Here is a 27,353-nt window from a genome sequence, read left to right as displayed (position 1 = left end):
AAACACGACGAGTTGAGTTTTTACCAAAAAGTTATATTTTGGTTTCATCTGACCATATGACATTCTCCCAATCCTCTTCTGGATCATCCAAATGCACTCTAGCAAACTTCAGACGGGCCTGGACATGTACTGGCTTAAGCAGGGGGACACGTCTGGCACTGCAGGATTTGAGTCCCTGGCGGCGTAGTGTGTTACTGATGGTAGGCTTTGTTACTTTGGTCCCAGCTCTCTGCAGGTCATTCACTAGGTCCCCCGTGTGGTTCTGGGATTTTTGCTCACCGTTCTTGTGATCATTTTGACCCCACGGGGTGAGATCTTGCGTGGAGCCCCTGATCGAGGGAGATTATCAGTGGTCTTGTATGTCTTCCATTTCCTAATAATTGCTCCCACAGTTGATTTCTTCAAACCAAGCTGCTTACCTATTGCAGATTCAGTCTTCCCAGCCTGGTGCAGGTCTACAATTTTGTTTCTGGTGTCCTTTGACAGCTCTTTGGTCTTGGCCATAGTGGAGTTTGGAGTGTGACTGTTTGAGGTTGTGGACAGGTGTCTTTTATACTGATAACAAGTTCAAACAGGTGCCATTAATACAGGTAATGAGTGGAGGACAGAGGAGCCTCTTAAAGAAAAAGTTACAGGTCTGTGAGAACCAGAAATCTTGCTTGTTTGTAGGTGACCAAATACTTATTTTCCACCATAATTTGCAAATAAATTAATTTTCCTCATTTTGTCTGTCATAGTTGACGTGTACCTATGATGAAAATTACAGGCCTCTCTCATCTTTTTAAGTGGGAAAACTTGCACAATTGGTGGCTGACTAAATACTTTTTTCCCCCACTGTAAGTATTTGATCACCTACCAACCAGTAAGAATTCCGGCTCTCACAGACCTGTTAGTTTTTCTTTAAGAAGCCCTCCTGTTCTCCACTCATTACCTGTATTAACTGCACCTCTTTGAAATCGTTACCTGTATAAAAGACACCTGTCCACACACTCAATCAAACAGACTTCAACCTCTCCACAATGGCCAAGACCAGAGAGCTGTGTAAGGACATCAGGGATAAAATTGTAGACCTGCACAAGGCTGGGATGGGCTACAGGACAATAGGCAAGCAGCTTGGTGAGAAGGCAACAACTGTTGGCGCAATTATTAGAAAATGGAAGAAGTTCAAGATGACAGTCAATCACCCTCGGTCTGGGGCTCCATGCAAGATCTCACCTCGTGGGGCATCAATGATCATGAGGAAGGTGAGGGATCAGCCCAGAACTACACGGCAGGACCTGGTCAATGACCTGAAGAGAGCTGGGACCACAGTCTCAAAGAAAACCATTAGTAACACACTACGCCGTCATGGATTAAAATCCTGCAGCGCACGCAAGGTCAATGGGGTTGAGGTCAGGGCTCTGTGCAGGCCAGTCAAGTTCTTCTACACCGATCTCGACAAACCATTTCTGTATGGACCTCGATTTGTGCACGGGGGCATTGTCATGCTGAAACAGGAAAAGGCCTTCCCCAAACTGTTGCCACAAAGTTGGAAGCACAGAATCGTCTAGAATGTCATTGTATGCTGTAGCATTAAGATTTCCCTTCACTGGAACTAAAGGGCCTAGCCCGAACCATGAAAAACAGCCCCAGACCATAATTCCTCCGCCACCAAACTTTACAGTTGGCACAATGCATTGGGGCAGGTCGCGTTCTCCTGGCATCCGCCAAATCCAGATTTGTCCGTCAGACTGCCAGAGAACGTGTTTCCACTGCTCCAGAGTCCAATGGCGGCGAGCTTTACAGCACTCCAGCAAACGCTAGGCATTGCGCATGGTGATCTTAGGCTTTTGTGAGGCTGCTCAGCAATGGAAACCCATTTCAAACAGTTATTGTGCTGACGTTGCTTCCAGAGGCTGTTTGGAACTTGGTAGTGAGTGTTGCAACCGAGGACAGATTATTTTTATGCACTTCGCGCTTCAGCACTCGGTGGTCCCGTTGTGTGAGCTTGTGTGGCCTACCACTTCGCGGCTGAGCGGTTGTTGCTCCTAGACGTTTCCGCTTCACAATATCAGCACTTACAGTTGACTGGGGCAGCTCTAGCAGGGCAGAAATTTGACGAACTGACTTGTTGGAAAGGTGGCATCCTATGACGGCGCCATGTTGAAAGTCACTGAGCTCTTCAGTAAGGCCATTCTACTGCCAGTGTTTGTCTATGGAGATTGCATGGCTGTGTGCAAAATTTTCTACACTTATCAGCAACGGGTGTGACTGAAATAGACAAATCCACTAATTTGAAGGGGTGTCCACATACTTTTTTATATATAGTGTATTTCTGAAAATGTGGGTACAATCAGAATGTGGACAAGATCAGGAAAAAGGACGCATGTTAGCGCCAGGTATAAATGAGGCTATAGAGTTGACATGGCTTGGGTTTTCAGTTTTGTGGTGTCTACTGGTCATCTGTAGCTCAGTTGGATACCATGGCACTTTGGTGTTTGCTACGCCAGGATAGAGGGTTCGATTCCTGGTACCACTCATACGTAAAATGTATGCACGCATGACTAAGTCACTTTGGATAAAAGCATCTGCTAAATGGCATATATTATATTAGTACTACAGCAACTACAAATACTCCAGAACTACTATATACACACTGCTACAAATACCTATAGAGATGCTCTGGTGTAAAACCAAGGGGCCTTAAACCAATTGTCTATTACACTCTGTTCCACCCCTCTCTCTCTCTCTACTCTGTGGTTTTCCCAATTGTTCCTTTCCTCTCTTCCACTCCCGTTCTTCCCTGTCGTTTTGCCAATTCTGACTTTGTAAGCGAGTGACAGTGTTGAGAGGTGTGTAAGAATAAACTCAGAAAGTCATCAACTCATCGTAGCTGAGTCATCATTAGCGGACAGCTTCCTTAGCATCGTAACATTAACAAGCATGACAGGCGGGGCAGTAAGCCCAATTCTAGCCACATAGGGTAATGGCTTCAGGTCATAAGTAGGAGCCCTCTATATGGGATATAGGAGTGTAACGGGTGTCATTTGAGATTTGTACAGGGTTTCCCCTACAATCAAACCATACAGTAACACGTCAGTTGTAACACGATCATCCTAGAAAAGTATAGTGCTAGTGATTTACAGCCTGTCACTTGAGAATGATACATATTTAATTTGTCTTTGTCTTCCTTTTGTTATTTTTATTTCTTTTTCTGAAAAGCTTTGAAAAACGATAATAAAAATAATCTCTCTCTGAGATGTGTAAAAGTTATGTTTTGTGTGTGGATAATGTTGTGTTGTTGTCAGTGAAGTCACTATCTCAAGTAACTATCTTCAAATCAGTTGTTTTAATTTGACAGGTACACTATAATCCACACACAATACATTTTAAATATACAACAGCACCTGCCTGCTATGTACTACCTTGCAAACATGACTTGATCGTTCAACATTCACAGAAATAAATGCTGTTGGTGTACAGAAACAGCAGAGGGAGACAAACAGTCATTCATTTCTCCTTTGCAGGAGAGGTATTGGATAGTGAGTGTGGGGCTGAGAATGAAGATGAGGAGCGGATTGTATATGTGTGGATGAGGATGTTATGGATGAGGAGCGTATGTGGGATGGTAACGGTGTCAGAGGATGAGGAGGGGGTTCTCTCTGAGTTGCCTGTAAATGCTGAACAATGTCTTGGTGGTCTGTCCCGTGGTCATCCCCAGTCCAATGGCTTCTGCGATACGAGCCTCCTGGAGAAGCTCAGATAGGGCCTGGCAGGGGGGAGGAGGAGGAAGATAAAGAAGAGGAGGAAGAGGTAAGGCTATAAACACACAGAGGAAAAGTTTAGAAAAGACCACAGATTGTCTATTTCTTTGTGTGTTTGTGGATTTCTTTCAACCATTATGTTACCAGGTGTGTAGAGGCCCCAAAAGTTTGTTAGTCGGGTCTCACCTGTGCCCGCTCTAGGGCCTGTCTCAAGCCCAGTTCCTGGACTCCCATAGAGGACTCCTGTGTGCCAGCAGCACCCTGGAGCAGAACCTTTCAACACACAGGTAGGTTAGGGAGGAGAGGATGAAGTAGCAGACAAGCTCAAATGTTTATGGCACATTTTGGGAATCCCTACCTGTACACGGCATAACACAGCATGGTGTAATCCACACACGGCTGCCATGGAAGAGCACTGCACCTGCACCTCCACAGCCTCCTTAACCTCCTTCACACTGGTGTCCCCTACGGTTACCTGGTCAACAACATACAGGTACAGTCATTCTCAACACATATACCTCATACAATAGTCTCCCAGGAAAGTTAAACATGAATTTAAAGTGAGTCTAAAAGGATAACAATCGATACAACTATAATAATACACCTTTTTTTTTTATTATCCAAAGCGACTTAGTCATGCATGCATACATTTTATGTATGGCTCGTCCCGGGAATCGAACCCACTACCCTGCCATTACAAGCGCCATGCTCTACCAACTGAGCTACAAAGAACCACAACTGATACACCCAGTATCAATACAATCATGTTTTCATGATATGTAAAAATATTATTACATATCCCACACACCTCTTTGGCTGTGAGTTTGACAGTGTGTCGCCCTAGACACCGGGCGTAGACCACAGAGCTTTCCTGTCCTCCCTTGTCCCCTCTGCTCCTCCAGTCCTCTCCTCCAGGCACCTGAGACAGCAGCCAGCTCAGCACAGAGTCACACACACCCTGAGAAGGGCCCTTTGGCACCTGGGGGCCTGCGGAGCCTGGTGGCTCCAGTCCTAGTGTCACTCTCAGTAGTTCTGTTGAGACCTTGATGCTTGCTGAAAACAGCCCCCCATCAGACGCTACCGTCCCCTCTCCTCCGCCTTCTCCATCCCCCCTCCCAGAACCCATAATCCTACGGGTGCTCAGGAAGGCCTCGACGATATCCATCGAGACGGTATCCAGGGAAACGGAGGGTCTGTTGGGGTCCCTGTGAGGGGCCGTGGTCCCGGTCACCTGCAGAGTGTCCAGCCAATCCACTATCAGCGTGTCCAGGGCCAGACTGACCCATCCACCCTCCAATCCCAGACGAGATGCCGGCTCCCCATTGGCCAGGAGGCGGGACAGCTCTTCAGGCCCCAGCAGGCTTTGCAGGGAGTAGGTGAGCGAGCAGCTAACCGTCACAGGGAAAGACGTGTCCCCCGCCGTTGTTAGGGGCAACGACACTTTCATTCTCCCACCCGGCTCTAGTTTCTGGAATGGAAATGAGAATGTTCGAGAGGTGTTCTCCACCCCTGCAGTAAGAGGGTAGGATAATGGTAGAACTCGCACACAGAACGTCCAGTTCTGTTCTAAAACGTAAGGACTAGAATTGTCCAGAACACAGGTCAGATTCAGGGAGTCTCTCTGTAGCAGGCGGCTCCACTTGGCAACAATGTGACACCTGATTGGCTTCTTGCTGACCCGAAGCTGCTCTCCACTGTTCTGATTGGCTAGCAGTAGGCAACAGACATTGAGCACCTGATTCAGGTGTCTGAGGGAGTGGGTTTTGGACTGGATGGTGCTTTTCAATACAGAGGCTCTAAGGGACAAGCAAGAGCACATGTAAATTAACATGTAAAATAAGTACTATTCATCTTGAATAAAACGTGTGTTAGATCTACCATTAAATCTACTGCATGCCTCCTCACCTCTCACACACATCTCCGATGGCTGCAAGGAGGTCCCTGACTCTCTGTCCCACCTGTGATAAGGGGAGCCTGGGTACGCCCCCTCCCTCTGTCCCCTTAGGCAGGGTCAACCGCTGGAGCCTCCCTCGGAGAGACAACGCCACCAGCTGCACTATGCCTGTAACACATACACAAACATGATCAGTAAGAAAATAAACTTGATAACAAAAATCGGTCGCAGAAAATATTGGTTGAGCTGAACACACACACACACACCTTACCTGAGGCATTGTGTGAGGGCCCAGCCAGGGCAATGACCCTGCAGACATTCAGGCTGACAGGACTCTGTAGGGCAGCAGACTCCCTGGGTCTCACCATGGCCTGTCCCTGGACTTGCCTCTCCCCGTGGCCCACCACCAGGCTCTCTCCTGGGCTTGGAGCTCCCTCTCGCACCCCTGGGAGATCCAGGGCTAGAAGATCTGAGCCTGTGCTGTAGTACAAGCCCTCCCTGCCTGCACACACACACACCACAGGCCCCGACACACACCCCTCCGTTAAGGCTGCTACCTTGCCCCCCTCCTCTGGCCCCCCTTCACAGGTCCTGACCAGCACCACCCTCCCCCATCGGCCTACTGCCACCAAACACTGTGGACCATCATTTGTCCTGGTCGTGGTTCCGATAAACGTGATTGGCTGCTCCAGGCTGTGTAGAACTCTAACGCGGGGGCCTGGTGGTCCCGGGAAAAGTAAGGGGAGGGAGCAGAGACGCCCATCAGGCAGGCCGCAAAGGATCATGGGGGAGTTGATGAGGGCAGCATCGACGCCGAAGAGGAGCTTGAAGAGGAGAGGCTCCAGGAGAAAATGTTCGACACCTAGTGAGGATGATGATGACAAAGGTGGTAGTTTTGTTGTTGTTGAGGATGATGAAGATGATGACGAGGGTGGTGCATCACTGCTGTAAACGCAAGCTAACACAGGTCGCATGACCAGTCCTGTGCCGCCATTTTCCTCGGATTCGACATGGTGACCAACTGAAACGACAGGTAGACTTAACTGAGTCAGTTTCTGGTGGTCAGCTGCTTTATAGAGAGTAAACCACCAGGCTGCGTCTCCCAGGGAGACGGTCACCAAGGTCCCTCCGGACCCTCCCACCTCAATCAGAGAACACACCCCCTCGTCTCTGGCTGCCAGCGAATTAGACGACACCTTGAACAGAGCAGGGCCAGGGAATTGGTCAGCTGGTGGAGTGGGAGACCTGGTGAGACAGGACAAGGGGGAGAGGGTAATCAAATATACATTTAATTTTTGCATGGTCAGTCTCAGTAGTTCAAATGAAGAGGTTCATACCTGGGGTTCAGAGTTGGTAGACTGACACAGTATACCCCATCACTCTCACAGACAGCATAGATGGACTGCTTGTCCTCACTCAGTACCACGTGACACACTGGACTCAGGAACTGAAGGACAGCCTGGAATAACAGACAATAATCAACAAAAGAGGAGTGTTTCTTGTCCATGAAGAATATCACATATAGTTGACAGCCAAGTTCAAATAGACCCTGTTACTACAACTTCAGTGTTAATCAATAATCGGTTCACCTGTTCACAAATAATCAGTTCCTTGTAATTGTATCACCTGCCTCTATTCATCTCAGTGTTTATCAATAATCAGTTCCTTGTCATTGTATTACCTGCTACTCACCTGAGTGTTCATCAATAATCAGTTCACCTGTTATTCACCTGTGTGTTCACTGTTCATCACTAATCAGTTCCTGTTGTTCTTTATTGAAGTGGGCGAAGTGTTTGGTTTGAGATTCAGCCTTACCGTCAGTTTCAGCTTTTGTGTGTTGAAGACGGACACCTCGTCGCTCCCAGTACAAATCAACACATCTTCCCCAGACCAGATCACTTTAGCAGCTGTACCCGGCGAAGGACATCCGAACTCAGCCCAAGTCTCAACAACAGCACATCTCGCCTCCATAGCCGAGAACTGGAAAAAATAACAGGTCAGAACCAAGAAAGATTCTTCAAGTTCAAGTTATCTTTATTGTCCCAATTGGGATATTTCTTGTGTAGTCAAGGTTCTGGTAGCACTAAGACGCTTTTCAAGTAACTTATTTGCTAATTAGTTATGTCCATTATACCTATTTGTAGGTAGTTTCAGTGCTGTAGCTTGATTGAAAATGCATCAACAGGTTGTTGACGGATGCAAAACTCCGCGGGTGTTGTTTCTGACCAATCAGCGTTCAAAACCACATTACCCAAGCACCAAGACCGAAGTATAACGTCATGAGCCTACCACCAATCACAACATCGCAGGCAAACATCCGCCGAAACTTCTAAAACGTTTTCGTGCGGTACTATCGTGAGCTTTTAGCTATTGTAAACTCTTGGTTGAAAGCGTTATGTATGGAGCCAGATAGTTGCCAAAAGGTTGAACGTACGTATTGTTAGGAAAAGCCATGTGTGAAACGTGAAATGTAAACTTTCATCTGTGAACATACAAACACCATGTTACGATTAAGGGCTAACATTTTAGGCTTGAACAAATCTTGTTGCAATTCTGACATACAATAATACCTTTCCGAGTTTTGGCAGTTTCATCTCACCAACAAAAAAATAAACGTACACCAAACGGCCTGTGAGGAGTGCTACGCGAACACACCGTGCCGCTTTCAACACCGACTGCGTCATTGCGTTTTGGTACACCAGAAGTAGGCTACATTCATTCCCAATGGAACGCTACGTTTGCCTTGCAGCATTGCATTGCAGAGGCAGTTGCAGTGCGTTCTGGTGTGGTGCATACTTTGGATTTATCGAACGTATGCTTCAAACTGTATGCGTAAACGGGTTGACAGAAATGGTAGCAGAAGGTGAATGTTGAACTTTTGTTGCACACATATCTAGATGATGCCCAATAAGGTAGTCGGTGTGTTCAACGCGTACACAGTATAAAAAAACGGAAGTCAGGGAAAACATAAGGTATCCTGCACATTTTCAAGTTAAAAGTCTCCATTCTCTCTTACTCCTCAGTTGAGTTTACTTCACATTTAGGTAGTTAATGTAATTGATTTGTTTGCCACCGCAAGTCTAGATAGCACTAGCTGTATTATGCCTACAACAGTGAAGTTTCAGTCCGCTAGGTGTATCTCTACAGCATGGGCATACCCATGCATGCACCTTATCAAAATATGACTAATTCAATTTTGCACCATCCAATTCTCTGGGCTCTGTCTGCAATCACAACCAGTAGTATATACCAGGAATAATGACACGAAGAAGAAGAGATGTTTGGTGAATCTATGAATTATGTATGACCACTGGAGTCTTTGCCACTCAATATTTTATTATTGAATATTTTGACATTTATTTAATAGGGGAAACAGTAACCGAGTAAAGGGAGACAAAGTAAGAATTGAACATGTAAATGTTCATTCATAGTCGTAACATAGGGTTTGTACATTTACATATCTAATTTAACGGTTACGTTTCATGTTTCACGCATGGCTTTTCGTATGATCCTTACAATTTACGTATGGATTTTCATACGATCCTAGCGATAGGTACGCTGAAGGCCCAGGTATTTTGGCAGCTATTTGGCTCCATAGTTATGGATTCCCTTTAGTGAAAAGCATACGAAAATGTACTTTTATGAAACCAGATTGAATACCTACGTGGGGTGGCCATTTGAAGAGGGCTGTGATTGCACTGCTGACGCGTAGCAAAAATAAGTGGCTAACGTTAGTTAGTTAGCTGGACCAAGACTTTCAGAAATGCACGTAGTAGCTAGCTAACTACGTAAATAAAGTTGCCCATAATTGGTGATTCACTTTTATATCTGTTAGGTTACACTAAATGATGCTTATGCTATTGTTTCACTGGTCTAATCTACTATCATTACTTTGCTGCTGGCTTTCTAGATGGCCAAATCTACATCAATCCACACCCCAACAGAGAACAGGCCGAACCTGAGTATGTGAGCGGTGTAGCGCGGTCTGCAATCTCGCTCATTGAGCGGTGCGCAAGGATCCACTTCCTTTCCAACCTCTCCGCTAAAAACCCTTCTGCGCTCACAGAAAAAAAACTGCAGCCCCATTCATTAAAATCACAATTTAACGAGCACCCTTTTATTTTTGTGACTACTTGGACCTACCGTTTGGTTTTGAAGTGTTGAAACCAAACCATATGATTTGAATGGAAAGTATTTTAATAAACATGACAAGGTGAATGTAAAATAATGTAATTAAGAAATATATCAATGTTAGGATGATCAATGTCTGAGTGGTATTGACTAGAATACAGTAGACTACAGTATATACATATGAAATGAGTAAAACTGTCTGCAAACATTATTAAAGTGACCAGTGTTCCATTATTAAAGTGACCAGTCTTCCATTATTAAAGTGACCAGTGATTCCATGTCTATGTACAGTTGAAGTTGGAAGTTTACATACACTTAGGTTGGAGTATTTAAAACTTGTTTTTCAAATTTCTTGTTAACAAACTACAGTTTTGGCAAGTCAGTTAGGACATCTACTTTGTGCATGACACAAGTAATTTTTCCAACAATTGTTTACAGACAGATTATTTCACTTATAATTCACTGTATCACAATTCCAGTGGGTCAGAGGTTTACATGCACTAAGTTGACTGTGCCTTTAAACAGCTTGGAAAATTCCAGAAAATGTCATGGCTTTAGAAGCTTCTGATAGGCTAATTGACATCATTTGAGTCAATTGGAGGTGTACCTGTGGATGTATTTCAAGGCCTACCTTCAAACTCAGTGCCTCTTTGCTTGACATCATGGGAAGATCAAAAGAAATCAGCCAAGACCTCAGAAAAATAATTGTAGACCTCCGCAAGTCTGGTTAATCCTTGGGAGCAATTTCCTAATGCCTGAAGGTACCACGCTCATCTGTACAAACAATAGTACGCAAGTATAAACACCATGGGACCACGCAGCTGTCATACCGCTCAGGAAGGAGACGAGTTCTGTCTCCTAGAGATGAACGTACTGGTGCGAATCAATCCCAGAACAACAGCAAAGGACCTTGTGAAGATGCTGGAGGAAACCGGTACAAAAGTATCTATATCCACAGTAAAACAAGTCCTAAATCGACATAACCTGAAAGGCCGCTCAGCAAGGAAGAAGCCACTGCTCCAAAACCGCCATAAAAAAGCCAGACTACAGTTTTCAAATGCACATGGGGACAAAGATCGTACTTTTTGGAGAAATGTCCTCTGGTCTGATGAAACAAAAATAAAACTGTTTGTCCATAATGACCATCGTTATGTTTGGAGGAAAAGGGGGGGGCTTGCAAGCCGAAGAACACCATCCCAACCGTGAAACACGGGGGTGGCAGCATCATGCTGTGGGGATGCTTTGCTGCAGGAGGGACTGGTGCACTTCACAAAATAGATGGCATCATGAGGAAGGAAAATTATGTGGATATATTGAATCAACATCTCAAGACATCAGTCAGGAAGTTAAAGCTTGGTCGCAAATGGGTCTTCCAAATGGACAATGACCCCAAGCATACTTCCAAAGTTGTGGCAAAATGGCTTAAGGACAACAAAGTCAAGGTATTGGAGTGGCCATCACAAAGCCCTGACCTCAATCCTATAGAAAATGTGTGGGCAGAACTGAAAAAGCGTGTGTGAGCAAGGAGGCCTACAAACCTGACTCAGTTACACCAGCTCTGTCAGGAGGAATGGGTCAAAATTCATCCAACTTATTGTGGGAAGCTTGTGGAAGGCTACCCAAAACGTTTGACCCAAGTTAAACAATTTAAAGGGAATGCTACCAAATACTGAGTGTATGTAAACTTCTGACCCACTGGGAATGTGATGAAAGAAATAAAAGCTGAAATAAATCATTCTCTCTACTATTATACTGACATTTCACATTCTTAAAATAAAGTGGTGATCCTAACTGACCTAAAATTGAATTTTTACTAGGATTAAATGTCTGGAATTGTGAAAAACTGAGTTTAAATGTATTTGGCTAAGGTGTATGTAAACTTCCGACTTCAACTGTACATAGGGCAGCAGCCTCTAAGGTGCAGGGTTGAGTAACCGGGTGGTAGCCGGCTAGTGATGGCTATTTAACAGTCTGATGGCCTTGAGATTGAAGCAGCTTTTCAGTCTCTCGGTCCCAGCTTTGATGCACCTGTACTAACCTCGCCTACTGGATGATAGCGGGGTGAACAGGCCGTGGCTTGAGTGGTTGATGTCCTTGATGATATTTTTGGCCTTCCTGTGACATCGGGTGCTGTAGGTGTCCTGGAGGGCAGGCAGTGTGCCCCTGGTGATGCGTTGGGCAGACCGCACCACCCTCTGGAGAGCCCTGCGGTTGAGGGCGGTGCAGTTGCCGTACCAGGCGGTAATACAGCCTGACAGGATGCTCTCAATGGTGCATCTGTAAAAGTTTGTGAGGGTCTTAGGGGCTAAGCCAAATTTATTCAGCCTCCTGAGGTTGAAGAGGTGCTGTTGCACCTTCACCACACTGTGTGGGTGGACCATTTCAGATTGTCAGAGATGTGTATGCCGAGGAACTTGAAGCTTTTCACCTTCTCCACTGCGGTCCCGTCAATGTGGATACGGGTGTGCTCCTTCTGCTGTCTCCTGAAGTCCACGATCAGCTCCTTAATTTTGTTGATGTTGAGGAAGAGGTTATTTTCCTGGCACCACTCCACCAGGGCCCTCACCTCTTCCCTGTAGGCTCTCTTTTTGGTAATCAGGCCTACTACAGTTGTCGTCCGCAAACTTGATGATTGGGCTGAGCACGCACCCTTGTGTGTTGTTTCCTACCTTCACCACCTGGGGGTGGCCCATCAGGAAGTCCAGGACCCAGTTGCACAGGGCGGGGTTCAGACCCTGGGCCCCGAGCTTAATAATGAGCTTAGAGGGAACAATGGTGTTGAATGCTGTTCATTGACTACAGCTCAGCCATCTTACATAGCTATTCCTGTTGTCCAGATGGGATAGGGCAGTGTGCAGTACTTTTGGCGATTGCATCGTCTGTGGATCTATTGGGGCGGTATGCAATTTTAAGTGGGTCTAGGGCAGGGTTCTCCAACTGGCGGCCCGCAGGCTGAATTTGGCCTGTTGGTGGTTTTATTTTGCCCCCAAAGTTTTCTGAGCAAAAAAAAGAAAACGTTGTGGAATTTGCATTCTTGGACATAAAAAGACTGTAAGAACACCAGGAAATCAGCTCCAAGTGATTTAATTTAAGACATCTGTTCCCAAGTATTCCCACGCATAATAGAGCGACATATGATCGTATACAAATGTAAGCAAGGTTTAAAATGATTATGTTTTAGTCAAACATTATATCTGTTTGGGCTTCTTGCGGTCAATTTGCAGTCTACAAATATTTGTAATTATGTTCCGGCCCCCCAACCATCTGGCCCAGAAAAAATCAACCCGCGGCTGAATCTAGTTGATGATCCCTGTTCTAGGGTGTCAGGTAAGGTGGAGGTGATATGATCCTTAACTAGCCTTAAACAGCATAAAACCCTTTAAATAGGTCAGGAGCCAGACAGGGAGCCTAAGAAGGAACGAAAATGAATTATTTAGGCTATATTATGTCAAGGCTATAGCCTACAAAGAAATACATTGTGAAGCATTTGCGAGTATGACACACTAGGCTGGTAGGGAGTGTCGCGTCTGCTGTTGGTGGCTTATTGCTGTCAATCAAAGAGTCCGCTTAGGCTGCACCGTGATTAGAGGCTTTTATTAATATCACAAGGTTACAGCATAAGTTACAGACCCGCGGTGTCTGGAGAAGCCCCGTCCCAAATTAATCTGAATGCTTCTGACTCTTCTTCATTTTTCCCCCAGTATATATAATCTCCCCAAGATGTGGGTGGCTCCCTCTACTGTCCAATCCCCTGTCTACAACACACTTCCTGTCTGTTGTATGTGGCGTTACACTAAAACATTCCCTCTTGATACTAAAATCAACGTCCTCTCCGGTTCCACTTAAAACATTAACAACGTCATAATCTTCATATACGATATTCCCCCCTTCGAGACTAAACAGTCTCGAAAACAAACAGAATAGGATTATGACAAGTGACAATTTATCTTATTGAGTATCTTTAACATTAAACCAAAAACATTCTTCTCTAGAGTGTAAATACCTTTCTATGAAATATGAATAACTGTTTATGAAGTGTGAATACATTACTATGAAATATGAACAAATCTTTATGGAGTGTAAGAGCGAAAAACTGTCCGGCAGCCATCTTTCCAGATATCCATCCATCAATCAAGACAGTAAAATTCTCTCACGGTTCCTCTGCCCCAGGCAACCACCTAGATACTCCAGATAAACTCATAAACCATGTAAATGCATTTGAAACTATGATGCAATTAAATACACATGTAAGCCCCTGCAAACAAAATACTATCCAAAAATGTCCACTCTAAGGCTGGTCAACCCATTGGACCCTACAGTGGACCTCTCCCTGCCTAGACTCCCTGTCCCTAAGCATCAACGAAATAAACAAAAACATCTAAGATCCTCACATGTATTCAAAAACATCAAATATCCTTCTACAAAAATTAATACCTAAGAATATGACACAAATTATGTATTACACATGCAAATATGTCTATATTTCATTGCAGACACTGGAATGTAGTCCACTACACTTCATCTCCCCGTAGTCTCGACTTCCAATGGATTGTTGATGATGGAATGGGAACCTTTCCACACCCTCCTTGTTTCATCTCCTCCAGTCATTGTCCTTTCATATTGTCCTTGTTTGAGTATTTCAATCTCCACATATTCCCCAAATGCTTCTGGAAGAAAAGAAAAGACCAAACAGTATCTTTTGCAAAACAACACTTTCAAATTAAACATCAATATCAACTAAGAATATAAAAATGATATATAAATGATGTATGAATCACATTATCCTCTTCCCCCCCTTTGATTCATAAAATCATACTAAAAATCACACTAATATTGAAAAAAATTTTTGAAACATGATCAAATAATCAAAAAGGATATTTATCCATTAGTACTCCATCCAGACCCCCTTGTCCATCTTCATCCAGATCAGGAACAGTCAACAACGGCATCTGAGTGTTGTCTCCAGGCATCACTCTCCAACCTATTCCCATAGGGTAATTCATTTAACCAAGAACATCTAAACCTAGGCTTAAACAAATGTTTTGACAACGACATTATTTTATCTGTTACTGATTGTTGTTGCTGATACAACAGTCATGACAAAGCATAAGATTGACACATACTTGATAGAGGTCGAGCGACCGTCTCTAAAATGTTTGACTGGAATTCTCAACAGACATGGACCCTCAAGATTCCTCACTGATCTTACAGAATGAGCTGCTGGAACCAAAGATTCCTACCTGCTATCTTTAATTTTTCACAACAGAAGAATCAAACCCATCCATTTAGTTTCTCTCTTCCCTAACGAGCGGTACTGATCAGATACCTCTCCTTGTCTGTCATTAAAATCAAAGACCTCATCCTGTACCTCCATGATAGTATCCTTCACTATTTCAGATGAATCTATATTGCGCTCTACTACTATCTGCTCTCCTATTTTAACCCTATTCGTACTATCATTGACAGCACTCTCCATCCGTAACATAAACCCCTGAGTCCTTCTTGCTACCCCCTTTAATTTCAGAAAAGTTGTTGTCGGTGTCATACTTCCTACATTTGCTATTGCCATCGTATCATTAATCCCTTCCAAAGTTACCATTAAAGTAGTTGATTTAGTTGATGTATCAACCTTAATTATTTCTAGTGGGAAGGCTACCGATATCCTATGTGCATTATTTACTGTTGGAGTGACTACTGTAATCTACTCCTCCTGAACTCCCTCGGTGACTGCGGAAGCTTCAACAGATTTCAAATCTTCCATTATAGGCGTCACTTTACGAATTACATAGCCCTTTAACCAATAATTCTTAACCGGAACAAATTTTAATGCTTGCACTAGATAAGTACACATATTCTCCCTAATCTTCTCTTATCATTTACGCAAAATAAGTGAACAATCACTCATAACCCTCTTCCCCTCCATATTGTTGTACAAACTATACCTCCTTTGACTAGGGGCACCGCTTCTACATCTGGTCCTGATAACAATACTTCTTCTCCATAATTATCTCTCCATGTGGGAGGAACGTCCCCATCCTAACCCCAATAAGTATTTTCCTCTAAAATTGGTGCTGGAGCCATTGGCTCCCTTATAATCAAATGCGATATATTTATGGCTTTAATAACTATCAATGTTGAAAGAGTTAAATTGCTTCTCACTGTTGTTTTAATAGACTGAAGTGTTAATGTCCTTAGTTACTTCATCCATTTTCCCCAAAGCTTTGAAGTCTTTGCTTGTACTTCCATCTATCACCACTAGTGTCACTTTTTCCAACTCTCAGTCCTACCTCTAATCCCTGACTTTCAAACTTTTGATTATAAAAAATACACCTATAATTACCTTGATCTCCCTGCTGGGAACTGTAAATATAGATACTCAATCACCCTCAATCTTCTCTTATCATTCAGCAACACATACTTTCTCAATGCATCTGCTCCTAACAGATCTAAACTCCTACTATATCTTCCCACTAAACTCTAAAATGTCCTTCACCACTGTTCTCTCTCTCTTACTACTAACTTTGAAACTTAGCTTACTGTCTTAGAGTTCCTTCAACCTAGTTCTCCTAACTTATTTTAATCTAATCTTTTCTCCTAACTTTTAAAAACCTTTTCCACTGATTTATTCACAAAATCCCTTTACCACCAATTTTTAGAATATGTGATTGGGAAAGTCCCCACCTGCTTCTGACTTCTTTACACACAGACTTGGCAAACGACTAAACACCTTTTAGCCTAGCCTGAAATCTCTTGGTGTAAGAATGTAACCCAGAATAACAGTCACCCCTTTTAACTTTATTTTTCAGACAGATTGTCTAATAGGCAGTCTAATAGATTATCATCCTTCCTATGATATTATCTTTTTAAGCAAATATGATTCCCAAAAACCCTACTTTTTAAAATCTTCTACCAGACAGCCGTCTAGTGTACATCTTATTGTACAATTCAATTTAAACAATGCATCTCTTTCCAACACTGCAATAGGTATATGTCCTAATATTAGTATGTCTATTTTAATTTCTCTTTGAGTTCTATAGCAGAGCTCAATTGGTTCCTTAAGAGTAATTAGCTGTTTACTACCTCAAATCCCTATCCTAATTAGTTAATTTTACATAGTGAGATGTTTAACCTCTTTAGGCTGAACACAGATAAAAGCTTTTCCACTATTCACCATCACCTCTATATTTTCTTCCTAATTGGTGCTACCAGCTGACACCCCCCTTCGTATCTTCTAGGCTCTAGAATCCTTAGGGTTCACCTGGAGAACAGGTGATCTTGACTTGCTCCTGTATCTTCCTTAAAAATGTTCTCTGTTGTTTCCTCCTGGCCCATTGCACTCACAGGTAAAGTAACCAACCTGTCCATAATTATAACAGTCTTCTGAGAGTTGCTGGAAGTGTAGCTGAAATCTTCCTCCTTCTAAGCCTTCTCGTCCTCTTCCTCTCCAATTCTGTGTCTGTCCAGAAACTGTCTGTGGATATGAAACACCTGGTACCCCCCTTGGCTGGTACAATTGCATTTGATATTGTTCAGTTGAAGCTGTAACAGTGATTGTTGATTTGGTTCACTCTGATTCTTCATAACCAAAGCTTCTCTTCTCCACCAGTTGTATGATTGAGTTTTCTGAGAGTTTCTTGATCCTGTTCTTTCTTGCTGTTGACATATCAGGATTCTTCAAAAGCTTATATTCTAAGTTCTGTCCTCGAAATATCATCTTCCATCATCTTCTTACTTTTCTTCAGCATCTTGGCCTCAATGTATTCTTCTCCTCCAATTCTTGGGATTATTTTCTCAGCAGGTTTCTCCTTCTGGATCTTGTGTTACTTCTTCTCTTCCAGACGTCTCATTTTCTTCCTTCTGGAGTTTTGGATTCATCTTCATTGTCGTTTCTGCTTGTCCTCTATCTATTATTCATCTTCATATCTGATGCAACAATCACCCTCCTGGATGATCCCTGGAAGCTGAGGATAAACATCCCTAAGCTCTACTTCCTTCTCATAAGGTGGGTGTCTTTTTGCTGAATCCGTGTGTGAGAAAGGTGTACTAACTTCTGCCATTAGTTTTTCTGTCACCTTCTCTATACCGTTGTTTATCTTATCGCTGGAATCTTTTATCAGTTTTTGTTTGAGAATGAAGGGCAACTTTTGTTTCATTTGCCGGATAACCTAACACTACTTTAGTTAAAGGATTACCATTTTGTACTATATCAACCGGTGTAATGACTTTCATAGCCTTGATGTAGTTTTTCCCCATTGTAACAACCCTTTTATATTCCTTTATCGTGAATTATTTTATTTTAGACTATATAGCCTATGGCTTCCCCCTTTAATTATTAATATAAACCAAACAACCAAATTTTTTTTTTTTTTTATAAATAAACCAACCAAAATATGAATATGACAAAATTCAATTAAATTTTTTTATCAAAACTATTTCTAATTAAAATAAAAAATCAATTAAAAAATCAATTAAAAATTATGAATAATTAAAACCAATTTTTTATTTCTACATCCTATGTCACCAATTTATCAATTAGTGGTGGCTATCTTACCACAACCCATCAAATGCAAGTAGTCAACTTCAGACTACAATCCTAAAAACAAAGACTTCCAATCTACAACCCTACCACACTCATAAACCCCCTTTAATTATTTAAATTTTTAAAGAATAATGTCAGTCCTTGATTCCCAACACAATTCCAATCAAATCCAGAGATGCACATTTTATTCAAATGATCAGTCTGTTGCCAAGCCTCTGCGAAATTGTCATAACATCAAACATCCTGTAGGGGAAGATTTTGTGAACAAAAAAGCACTGGCCTGATTTTGACTGATCCTCTGCCTGCGTCACACCTTGTCACGTGACGCACGTCAGCCCCTCCCCTCTCTCTCCTCTGCTCTCGTCCTATCGCCTCTCATTTGACAAAAGAACAGAGACACAGGAAATGATTTTAGTAGTTAATGCAATACTGAGTTACTTCAACCATATTGAATATTCCCCCACTCACATTCGCTTTAAGACTTAATTCAGGACTAAATAGATCGCTCAAAAACATTTTTATTTTATTTTAATCCGTCATTTAATTTAATTCATTATACTCCGTCAACATATATTTAATTTATAAATTCACTACATCTCAACAAATAGTTTAATGTTCGAACAACCGTCACTTTAACGATTTAGAAGATTCGTGTCCAAATACCTCTTGTCTGTGGCTATTTCTCCCCCTGCAGTGTAACCCCACAGAAATATGACCCTTTACCCACAATCCCCCTGTTGTAGTTTTAGTACCGTAACCCAACGTCTCATAATCTCGTGCCACAAACTCCAACTCCCACGTTTTGTAGTGTAGTGTCATAAAATTAAACGCATGCGCAAATGCATTCAATGATACGATTCCCAGACAATAGAACGATAGCATTACGCTACAGCTTCACTATTTTACACTTATAGTCAGACAATTACACATAACAGAGCTCACATTTGCGTAGAACTCTGAATTCCACACACACACAAACAAGTTTAAGAGGCTTATCTCATCGCAATGAGACCTCTAAGGACACGTTAGCATGTAGCACGCAACACAATTAGCCTTAGCATTTAGCATTAGCCGCTATGTACAATGTAGCATGAAACCCAATCCAGCATTTAGCATTAACATTAGCCTTTAGCTAACTGCGGCCTACCACACACAAATAAGCATCCTGCGCTGCCCTTTTCCTTTTTGACATATTTTCCTACCGTTTTGTGCTACCGTGGGATTTAATGACCATTCACCGAGAAATTAGACCCAAGCAGACCCCCCGTCGGACGAAAGTCGAGCAATAATCACAAATCAGATAAATTCCATCAACCCGAGTTTTCCTTTAAAAAACACACCGGCTTGCACATTCTATCGTGCAAGCGGCTTTTCGGCCCATTCTAAATGGCCCACTCCGGGGTCTTTACGCGGTACAGCGCTCTAATGTATGCATATCTGCCTTAATTGTACACCTTCAATACTTAATTCCTACCGTTTTATGCTCTAAAATTCCAATTATCTGCCGTTTACCAATGGAATCACATTTTAGAATATTATTACAGACTCCTAGTCGACAGCAATAACGTCACATCAACAACGACCCAAGTACTTTTAACTGTACACCTTCAATGCCCTCTCATAAATCAGCGGAATAACTAATGCCCAAATTTTGTGAGTAATCTCACCTTTAAAGCCGGCTTGGGCAGTAGTCAACTCGCGACTCAGGAAAGGAACCAAGAACGATGAAATCAGAATCCCAGACGAGCCCCCATTTGTCGTGTCGCGTCTGCTGTTGGTGGCTTATTGCTGTCAATCAAAGAGTCCGCTTAGGCTGCACCGTGATTAGAGGCTTTTATTAATATCACAAGGTTACAGCATAAGTTACAGACCCGCGGTGTCTGGAGAAGCCCCGTCCCAAATTAATCTGAATGCTTCTGACTCTTCTTCGTTTTTCCCCCAGTATATATAATCTCCCCAAGATGTGGGTGGCTCCCTCTACTGTCCAATCCCCTGTCTACAACACACTTCCTGTCTGTTGTATGTGGCGTTACACTAAAACATTCCCTCTTGATACTAAAATCAACGTCCTCTCCGGTTCCACTTAAAACATTAACAACGTCATAATCTTCATATACGATAGGAGTCAGGGACATTAAGCGCTCAGCATTTAAACAACATTTTGTTGTATTAAATCATTATATTCTATAAATTGCGCAGGCTTTGACTTACTTAGAATTAAATACAAATTAAATGAAACTACAGTGCCTGGAGAGCAGGCAGGCAGCTGAAAATATTCTCTCCGCGCTTGCAGAGCCACTGGGGATGCTAAATACCCCTTTGGCCACCCTTGCCAGGCTGGCAGGGATGCAGAGTATGTGTATATATATATATAATTTTTTATTTTTTCTATAGGTAGGCCTAAAGGTTTTTAGGCAAAATAACCCAATCAAAACGGAAAGCTCCTTGACAGTTGGAATATGCCAGGCCTATTGGGCCAAAATCAATTATGGCCTATTGTGTAGATAATAGAACAAAAATGAAGGAAACTTTTAAGAGATCTTATTTTTAGTTTATAAATACTTTGCTACAATGACACACTTAATTAGCTACCCACCTCGTTCATTTCTTTTAGCATGTGCACGTAGTAAATAGCCTTCCATATCATGCTTTCGGGATATGTATTTTCAGATTCCACAATGATTCTTTAGTTGTGGACACTACATCACCGCACTCCCTCTCTTGCTCTTGGTTCTCATCTTTGTGAGTCACCTTGATTTTGCATGTGTGTTTTATCAGTTTCTTTATGAAAATATTTAGCTTACTCCATGACAGTAGCTAAAGCAAGGGTCTATAGCAGCACACAAGTAGACTACAAATGCATGCTGGGCCAGGCATGCCATGAGCTTGTGAAGTGAGCGCTACTTTGGATCGCTATTGGAGTGGGCGAGAAGGCCGACACTCCAGCCTTTGGGTATCTCGCTCCGCACTCCAGTCAAATTGGGCACGCTCTGAATCTCGCTACGCTTCTCGCTCCGCTCACATATACTCTAGCCCAGACATAGCCAAGTGCTTCTTCTGTCTCAAAGACGCCAAAGAAGCCTAAATTGGTTATTTGTGTCCTTTTTATTTCTATGTGTGTAACGTTAACAGAAGAATGCCGCCAGAAACATGTAACTGGTGATGTTGTGCCAAAACAACTGGGAACTTGGAAATCTCCGACTTTGGTGCGTTCAAGACAACTGGGAACTCAGGGGAAAAGCAAGCTCAGACTGGGAAAATCGTTTTGAATGGTCATCCAATTCGAAATTCCAAGTCGGAAACTCTGGTATCTTTTGCCATGTTCAAAACAACTTGGAAATCTCCGACTTCCGTGCGCTCAATGCCACGTTCAAAACAGCTGGGAACTCGGAAATCTCAGACTTCCGACTTCATGGATGTTACTTTGAATGTTCAAAATCATAGTGTAAGAACACTTTTTAAAGCCTCAAAGTATAAGACGATCCAACTTTCAAAACAAGTCCTTTTTGGCTAGCCACTGTAGTCAGCTAGGTAGCTGTTTAGCTTTCTAGCAAATTCACTCATTTGTAAACGATTAGCAAGCTAGTTAGCTACCACATGTTTTTGTCAAACTGTCAACAGAGTAGCTAGCAAGCAACAAGATATGCCAAATAAGTCTAAAAACCACTTCACTGCAAATTAATCAGATTTGACCATGGCCAGGAATCACATTTCAAACTACCAAGGTGGTTTGAAATGTGGCTTGAAATATCTGATTCCATGGACTTTTTGGCTGTTTAGACTGCAGGAAAAATTTTTGATTAGAATCGGATATGCAAAAAAAATGTGAACATGTATTCATGTATTTTCAGGTAGAGATGCTTTTGGTCATGTAGTGTATGTTGACACCTGCTCGTTGAACATCTCATTCCAAAATCATGGACATTAATATGGAGTTGGTCTCCCCTTTGCTGCAATAACAGCTTCCACTCTTCTGGGAAGGCTTTCCACTAGATGTTGGAACATGCTGCGGGGACTTGCTTCCATTCAGCCACGAGCATTAGTGAGGTCGGGCACTGATGTTGGCCGATTAGGCCTGGCTCGCAGTCGGCATTCCAATTCAACCCAAAGGTGTTCGATGGGGTTGAGGTCAGGACTCTGTGCAGGCCAGTCAAGTTCTTCCACACCGATCTCGACAAACCATTTCTGTATGGACCTCGCTTTGTGCACAGGGCATTGTTATGCTGAAACAGGAAAGGGCCTTCCCCAAACTGTTGCCACAAAGTTGGAAGCACAGAATCGTCTAGCATGTCATTGTATGCTGTAGCGTTAATATTTACCTTCACTGGTACTAAGGGGCTAGTCCGAACCATGAAAAACAGCCCCAGACCATTATTCCTCCTCCACCAAACTGTACAGTTGGCACTATGCATTGGGGCAGGTAGCGTCCTGGCATCCGCCAAACAAGCTCTCCAGGAACAAGGTTTTAGCGATCTCTGCGATGTGCACATTGAGCTTACAGGAAAAAAACGAACAAAATGGAATTCAAATAATTGTGCCGACATCGGTCAATTAGTTGTTTAAAAACCGAAAAATAACCGACATTTTGGTTAATCACTCAGCACACAACCAAAAGGCAAATGTTTTTATGAATTTTTACGATTTTGGCTTTGTGGCTGTGGTAACTAGTGGAAACCGTTTTGCCTGTTTTGGCGAGCTAAGCCAATAGGCCAGGGTTCTGGTCTGGAAGCAGGCTTTTGACTGCACTTACAGAATTGCTTAGGTACTGCTGTTTAACTGAATCATGGCCGAGAAAGACATTTCCCATTGATGGCCCCTTAGAAAGTCAAATTTGAAAATTCCTAATAAGACACTTTAGTCATCAACTTTGTGTACAAAACAAAGGCACTCCTTCGATATAAAGTGGTTTTTAACTAATATTAAAACGTGTCAGTTTGTCCCTTTCAAGAGTTTGGAGTAATAACAGGTTCAACTACTTAAGACATTGGCTTGAATTGGAGGATCGGAGTGGAGCTGGGGTGGATCGAGTTTCGCTGGAGCGGATGTAAATTTGTTTCGAGCTTCGTCCTTCTCTCCCGCTCCAATTCGCTCAGCCATGAGCTCTGGCCATGCTCTGCCCCAGCATTTTTCATTTCCTTCATCACTGTTCTTTTAATTAGGCCTTTACTGTCACCAAGAAGGAGAGTGATGGAGTGCTGCATCAGATGACCTGGCCTCCACAATCACCTGACCTCAACCCAATTGAGATGGTTTGGGATGAGTTGGACCAGCATATGTGGGAACTCCTTCAAGACTGTTGAAAAAGCGTTCCAGGTGAGGCTGGTTGAGAGAATACCAAGAGTGTGCAACGCTGTCATCAAGGCAAAGGATGGCTACTTTGAAGAATCTCAAATATAAAATATATTTTGATTTGTTTAACACTTTTCTGGTTACTACATGATTCCATATGTGTTATTTCATAGTTTTGATGACTTCACTATTATTCTAGCAAAAATAAATAAAAGCCCTTGAATGAGTAGGTGTGTCCAAACTTTTGTGTGGTGTGTGTGTGTGTGTGTGTGTGTACAGTTGAAGTCAGAAGTTTACATACACCTTAGCCAAATACATTTAAACTCAGTTTTTCACAATTCCTGACATTTCATCCTAGTAAAAATTCCCTGTCTTAGGTCAGTTAGGTTCACCACTTTATTTTAAGAAATGTGAAATGTCAGAATAATAGTAGAGAGAATGATTTATTTCAGCTTTTATTTATTTCATCACATTCCCAGTGGGTCAGAAGTTTCCATACACTCAATTAGTATTTGGTAGCATTGCCTTTAAATTGTTTAACTTGGGTCAAACGTTTCGGGTAGCCTTCCACAAGCTTCCCACAATAAGTTGGGTGAATTTTGGCCCATTCCTCCTGACAGAGCTGGTGTAACGGAGTCAGGTTTGTAGGCCTCCTTGCTCACACACGCTTTTTCAGTTCTGCCCACACATTTTCTATAGGATTGAGGTCAGGGCTTTGTGATGGCCACTCCAATACCTTGACTTTGTTGTCTTTAAGCCATTTTGCCACAACTTTGGAAGTATGTTTGAGGTCATTGTCCATTTGGAAGACCCCATTTGCGACCAAGCTTGAACTTCCTGACTGATGTCTTGAGATGTTGCTTCAATATATCCACATCATTTTCCTTCCTCATGATGCCATCTATTTTGTGAAGTGCACCAGTCCCTCCTGCAGCAAAGCACCCCCACAGCATGATGCTGCCACCCCCGTGCTTCACGGTTGGGATGGTGTTCTTCGGCTTGCAAGCACCCCCTTTTTCCTCCAAACATAACGATGGTCATTATGGCCAAACAGTTCTATTTTTGTTTCATCAGACCAGAGGACATTTCTCCAAAAAGTACAATCTTTGTCCCCATGTGCAGTTTCAAACCGTAGTCTGGCTTTTTTACGGCGGTTTTGGAGCAGTGGCTTCTTCCTTGCTGAGCGGCCTTTCAGGTTATGTCGATTTATAGGACTCGTTTTACTGTGGATATAGATACTTTAGTACCTGTTTCCTCCGGCATCTTCACAAGGTCCTTTGCTGTTGTTTTGGGATTGATTTGCACTTTTCGCACCAAAGTACGTTCATCTCTAGGAGACAGAACGCGTCTCCTTCCTGAGCGGTATGACTGCTGCGTGGTCCCATGTTGTTTATACTTGCGTACTATTGTTTGTACAGATGAATGTGGTACCTTCAGGCGATTGGAAATTGCTCCCAAGGATGAACCAGACTTGTGGAGGTCTATAATTTATTTTCTGAGGTCTTGGCTGATTTTCTTTTGATTTTGCCATGATGTCAAGCAAAGAGGCACTGAGTTTGAAGGTAGGCCGTGAAATACATCCACAGGTACACCTCCAATTGACTCAAAGATGTCAATTAGCCTATCAGAAGCCATGACATCATTTTCTGGAATTTTCCAAGCTGTTTAAAGGCACAGTCAACTTAGTGTATGTAAACTTCTGACCCACTGAAATTGTGATACAGTGAATTATAAGTGAAATAATCTGTCTGTAAACAATTGTTGGAAAAATTACTTGTCATGCACAAAGTAGATGTCCTAACTGACTTGCCAAAACTATAGTTTAACAAGAAATTTGTGGAGCGGTTGAAAAAACGAGTTTTAATGACTCCAACCTAAGTGTATGTAAACTTCCGACTTCAAGTGTGTATGTGTAGGTGTGTATGTATATATATATATATATACAGCGACCTTTTGGTTACTGGCCCCATATATGCGTGGGCATACTCTTGGAACAGATTTCCTAAATTAAAATCACTTGGAGCTGATTTTTTATTTTTTTTGCTCAGAAATCTTGGGGGGCCAAATAAAATCACCCGCCACCAGTTGGGGAACCCTGCCTTGAGTACATTATTGGGCTAGCTAGCTACATACTCTGAAGAGGTCTGTGTGTAACAACAGGGTTGCTGGTTCATGTCTAGCCTGATTCATCAGCCAGTGATAGCTAGCTTAAGCTGACATACCATCTGAGCTATAGCTATACAATCATTTGAAAAGGAGCCTTTTAGGACCTCTACAAGACAATGTTGATTAAAATTACATTTGAACTCTACCGGTTGTCTGGGTGGTTGTTCTTTATGCAGCTGTAAATTTGAGACAAAATAGGCAGAGGCTAGACTTTCACTACCTGATTTATTATCTGGTGATAGCTAGGGGGTAGTGCGTTCAGATTTCTATCACCAGAAAATGAATCAGGCTACCAGTAGTGAAAGTCGCCACTGCCCAGTGAGCGAAGACTGGGAGCCTAGGCTAATTCAATCCCTGTTCTGGCTGTTGCTCCTCAATTACTACACTAGAAATAGGATACAATTTAGTATTGTTGTTTCTGTTGATCCCATTGATAATGTTTTTCTCATCATGGCATTACTCTCCTTGTTTCAGGAAGGAGCATAAGTCCCATTCACCCAACTGCAACTTCATCTCTCTGAAGAAGAGTGTGAACGAACTGACTGTGGAAGAGAAGCAGAAGTTCCGCATTGTAAGCTGAGCTACGACTAGGTCTTTGGAAATCCAAGGACCCAGATAGTGGGCGCACAGGAGTAGGCGTTTACGTTCCTGAATTTGATGTGCAGATATGTAGAAGACTAACAGATGAACTGTCAGTATACTCAGTTGAATTATTGGCGATAATAGTTGCCCTCCAGTGGGTGGAGGAAGTACAACCTGTTAGAATTATAGTATGCTCAGATTCTCTGTCTGTATTGAATAGTTTATAATCTGGTAAATCTAATAGGCGTGACCTAATATTGGATGTATTAATGTTATTATTGAGAATTGAAAGAATGGGTATATTAGTGAGATTCTACATTTGCTAAAATTTCTAAACCAGTTTTTGCTTTCTCATTATGGGGTATTGTGTGTAGATTGATGGGGGGGACAATTTAATCTATTTTAGAATAAGGCTGTAAGGTAACAAAATGTGGGAAAAGTGAAGGGGTCTGAATACTTTCCGAATGCACTGTATATGGGTAGAACAAGAATGTCAACAACTACATATAGCCTAGTCTAGATGCAGCGAAAACACTCCACATCCTAGGTCTTTACTAGTGCTGAGAATGTTATTTCTGAACAGTCTGTAACTTGTGCGAAAAAAATCATAATGCAGCAGAACACGCATCAGGTGATGTTGAGGCCAAACGTCTCCTATAAATACAGGCATATCTTTGAGTAAAAAATGTATTATCTGAAGATACGTGTGTGTGGACAATTATGATGAGAACACCAGCTTGAAATGTTTTTTATTTTCCACTCACAGAAAAAAACATGCAATGAGGCCATCACTAACTTTGAGTAGGAGGCAAAAAGCAGAAGAGGAGAGATCATCAAGACTGCCATGGATGAGAGAGGAGGAGAGACTGGACCTGTTTGAGTACTTTACAAATGTTTTTCGGCTCTGTTTGGAGTAATCACTGGTAGCGCAGTAGCCTATTGTAAATATTGTCTGTCATCATTATGTTGGTATGTTTTTATCAATACATATTTTATTTCCCAATTTGAA

The 27,353-nt window shown here is 42.5% G+C and overlaps 1 protein-coding gene and 1 long non-coding RNA gene across 2 annotated transcripts; one reads left to right on the top strand and one right to left on the bottom strand.

Moving 5' to 3' along the window:
* Positions 1–2,328: 2,328 nt before the first annotated feature.
* Positions 2,329–7,846, bottom strand: faap100 (FA core complex associated protein 100). The gene is made up of 9 exons (XM_041858133.2): positions 7,772–7,846; positions 7,453–7,617; positions 6,975–7,096; positions 5,909–6,882; positions 5,649–5,805; positions 4,552–5,539; positions 4,102–4,218; positions 3,930–4,016; positions 2,329–3,748 (listed from the first exon to the last, which is right to left on the bottom strand). The coding sequence occupies exons 2-9, from the start codon at positions 7,606–7,608 to the stop codon at positions 3,617–3,619; spliced, it is 2,733 nt and encodes a 910-aa protein (XP_041714067.2). The 5' UTR covers positions 7,609–7,617; positions 7,772–7,846; the 3' UTR covers positions 2,329–3,616.
* Positions 7,847–17,730: 9,884 nt separating this feature from the next.
* Positions 17,731–27,307, top strand: LOC121547558. The gene is made up of 3 exons (XR_005996528.1): positions 17,731–17,770; positions 26,237–26,333; positions 27,111–27,307. It is a non-coding gene; the product is annotated as an uncharacterized LOC121547558 (long non-coding RNA).
* The last annotated feature ends 46 nt before the right edge of the window (positions 27,308–27,353 follow it).

The sequence above is a fragment of the Coregonus clupeaformis genome, chromosome 31 (assembly GCF_020615455.1).
Source record: "Coregonus clupeaformis isolate EN_2021a chromosome 31, ASM2061545v1, whole genome shotgun sequence".
Lineage (NCBI taxonomy): Eukaryota > Metazoa > Chordata > Actinopteri > Salmoniformes > Salmonidae > Coregonus > Coregonus clupeaformis.
This window is presented reverse-complemented; position numbering and strand designations above follow the sequence as displayed.

Coding starts and splice junctions, on each gene's coding strand:
- faap100 (XM_041858133.2), bottom strand. CDS start 7,608: ATGGAGGCGAGATGTGCTGTTGTTGAGACTTGGGCTGAGTTCGGATGT. Junction 5,806..5,908: donor GCCCTCACACAATGCCTCAG/GTAAGGTGTGTG, acceptor TATGTGTTACAG/GCATAGTGCAGCTGGTGGCG. Junction 4,219..4,551: donor TCAAACTCACAGCCAAAGAG/GTGTGTGGGATA, acceptor GTTGTTGACCAG/GTAACCGTAGGGGACACCAG.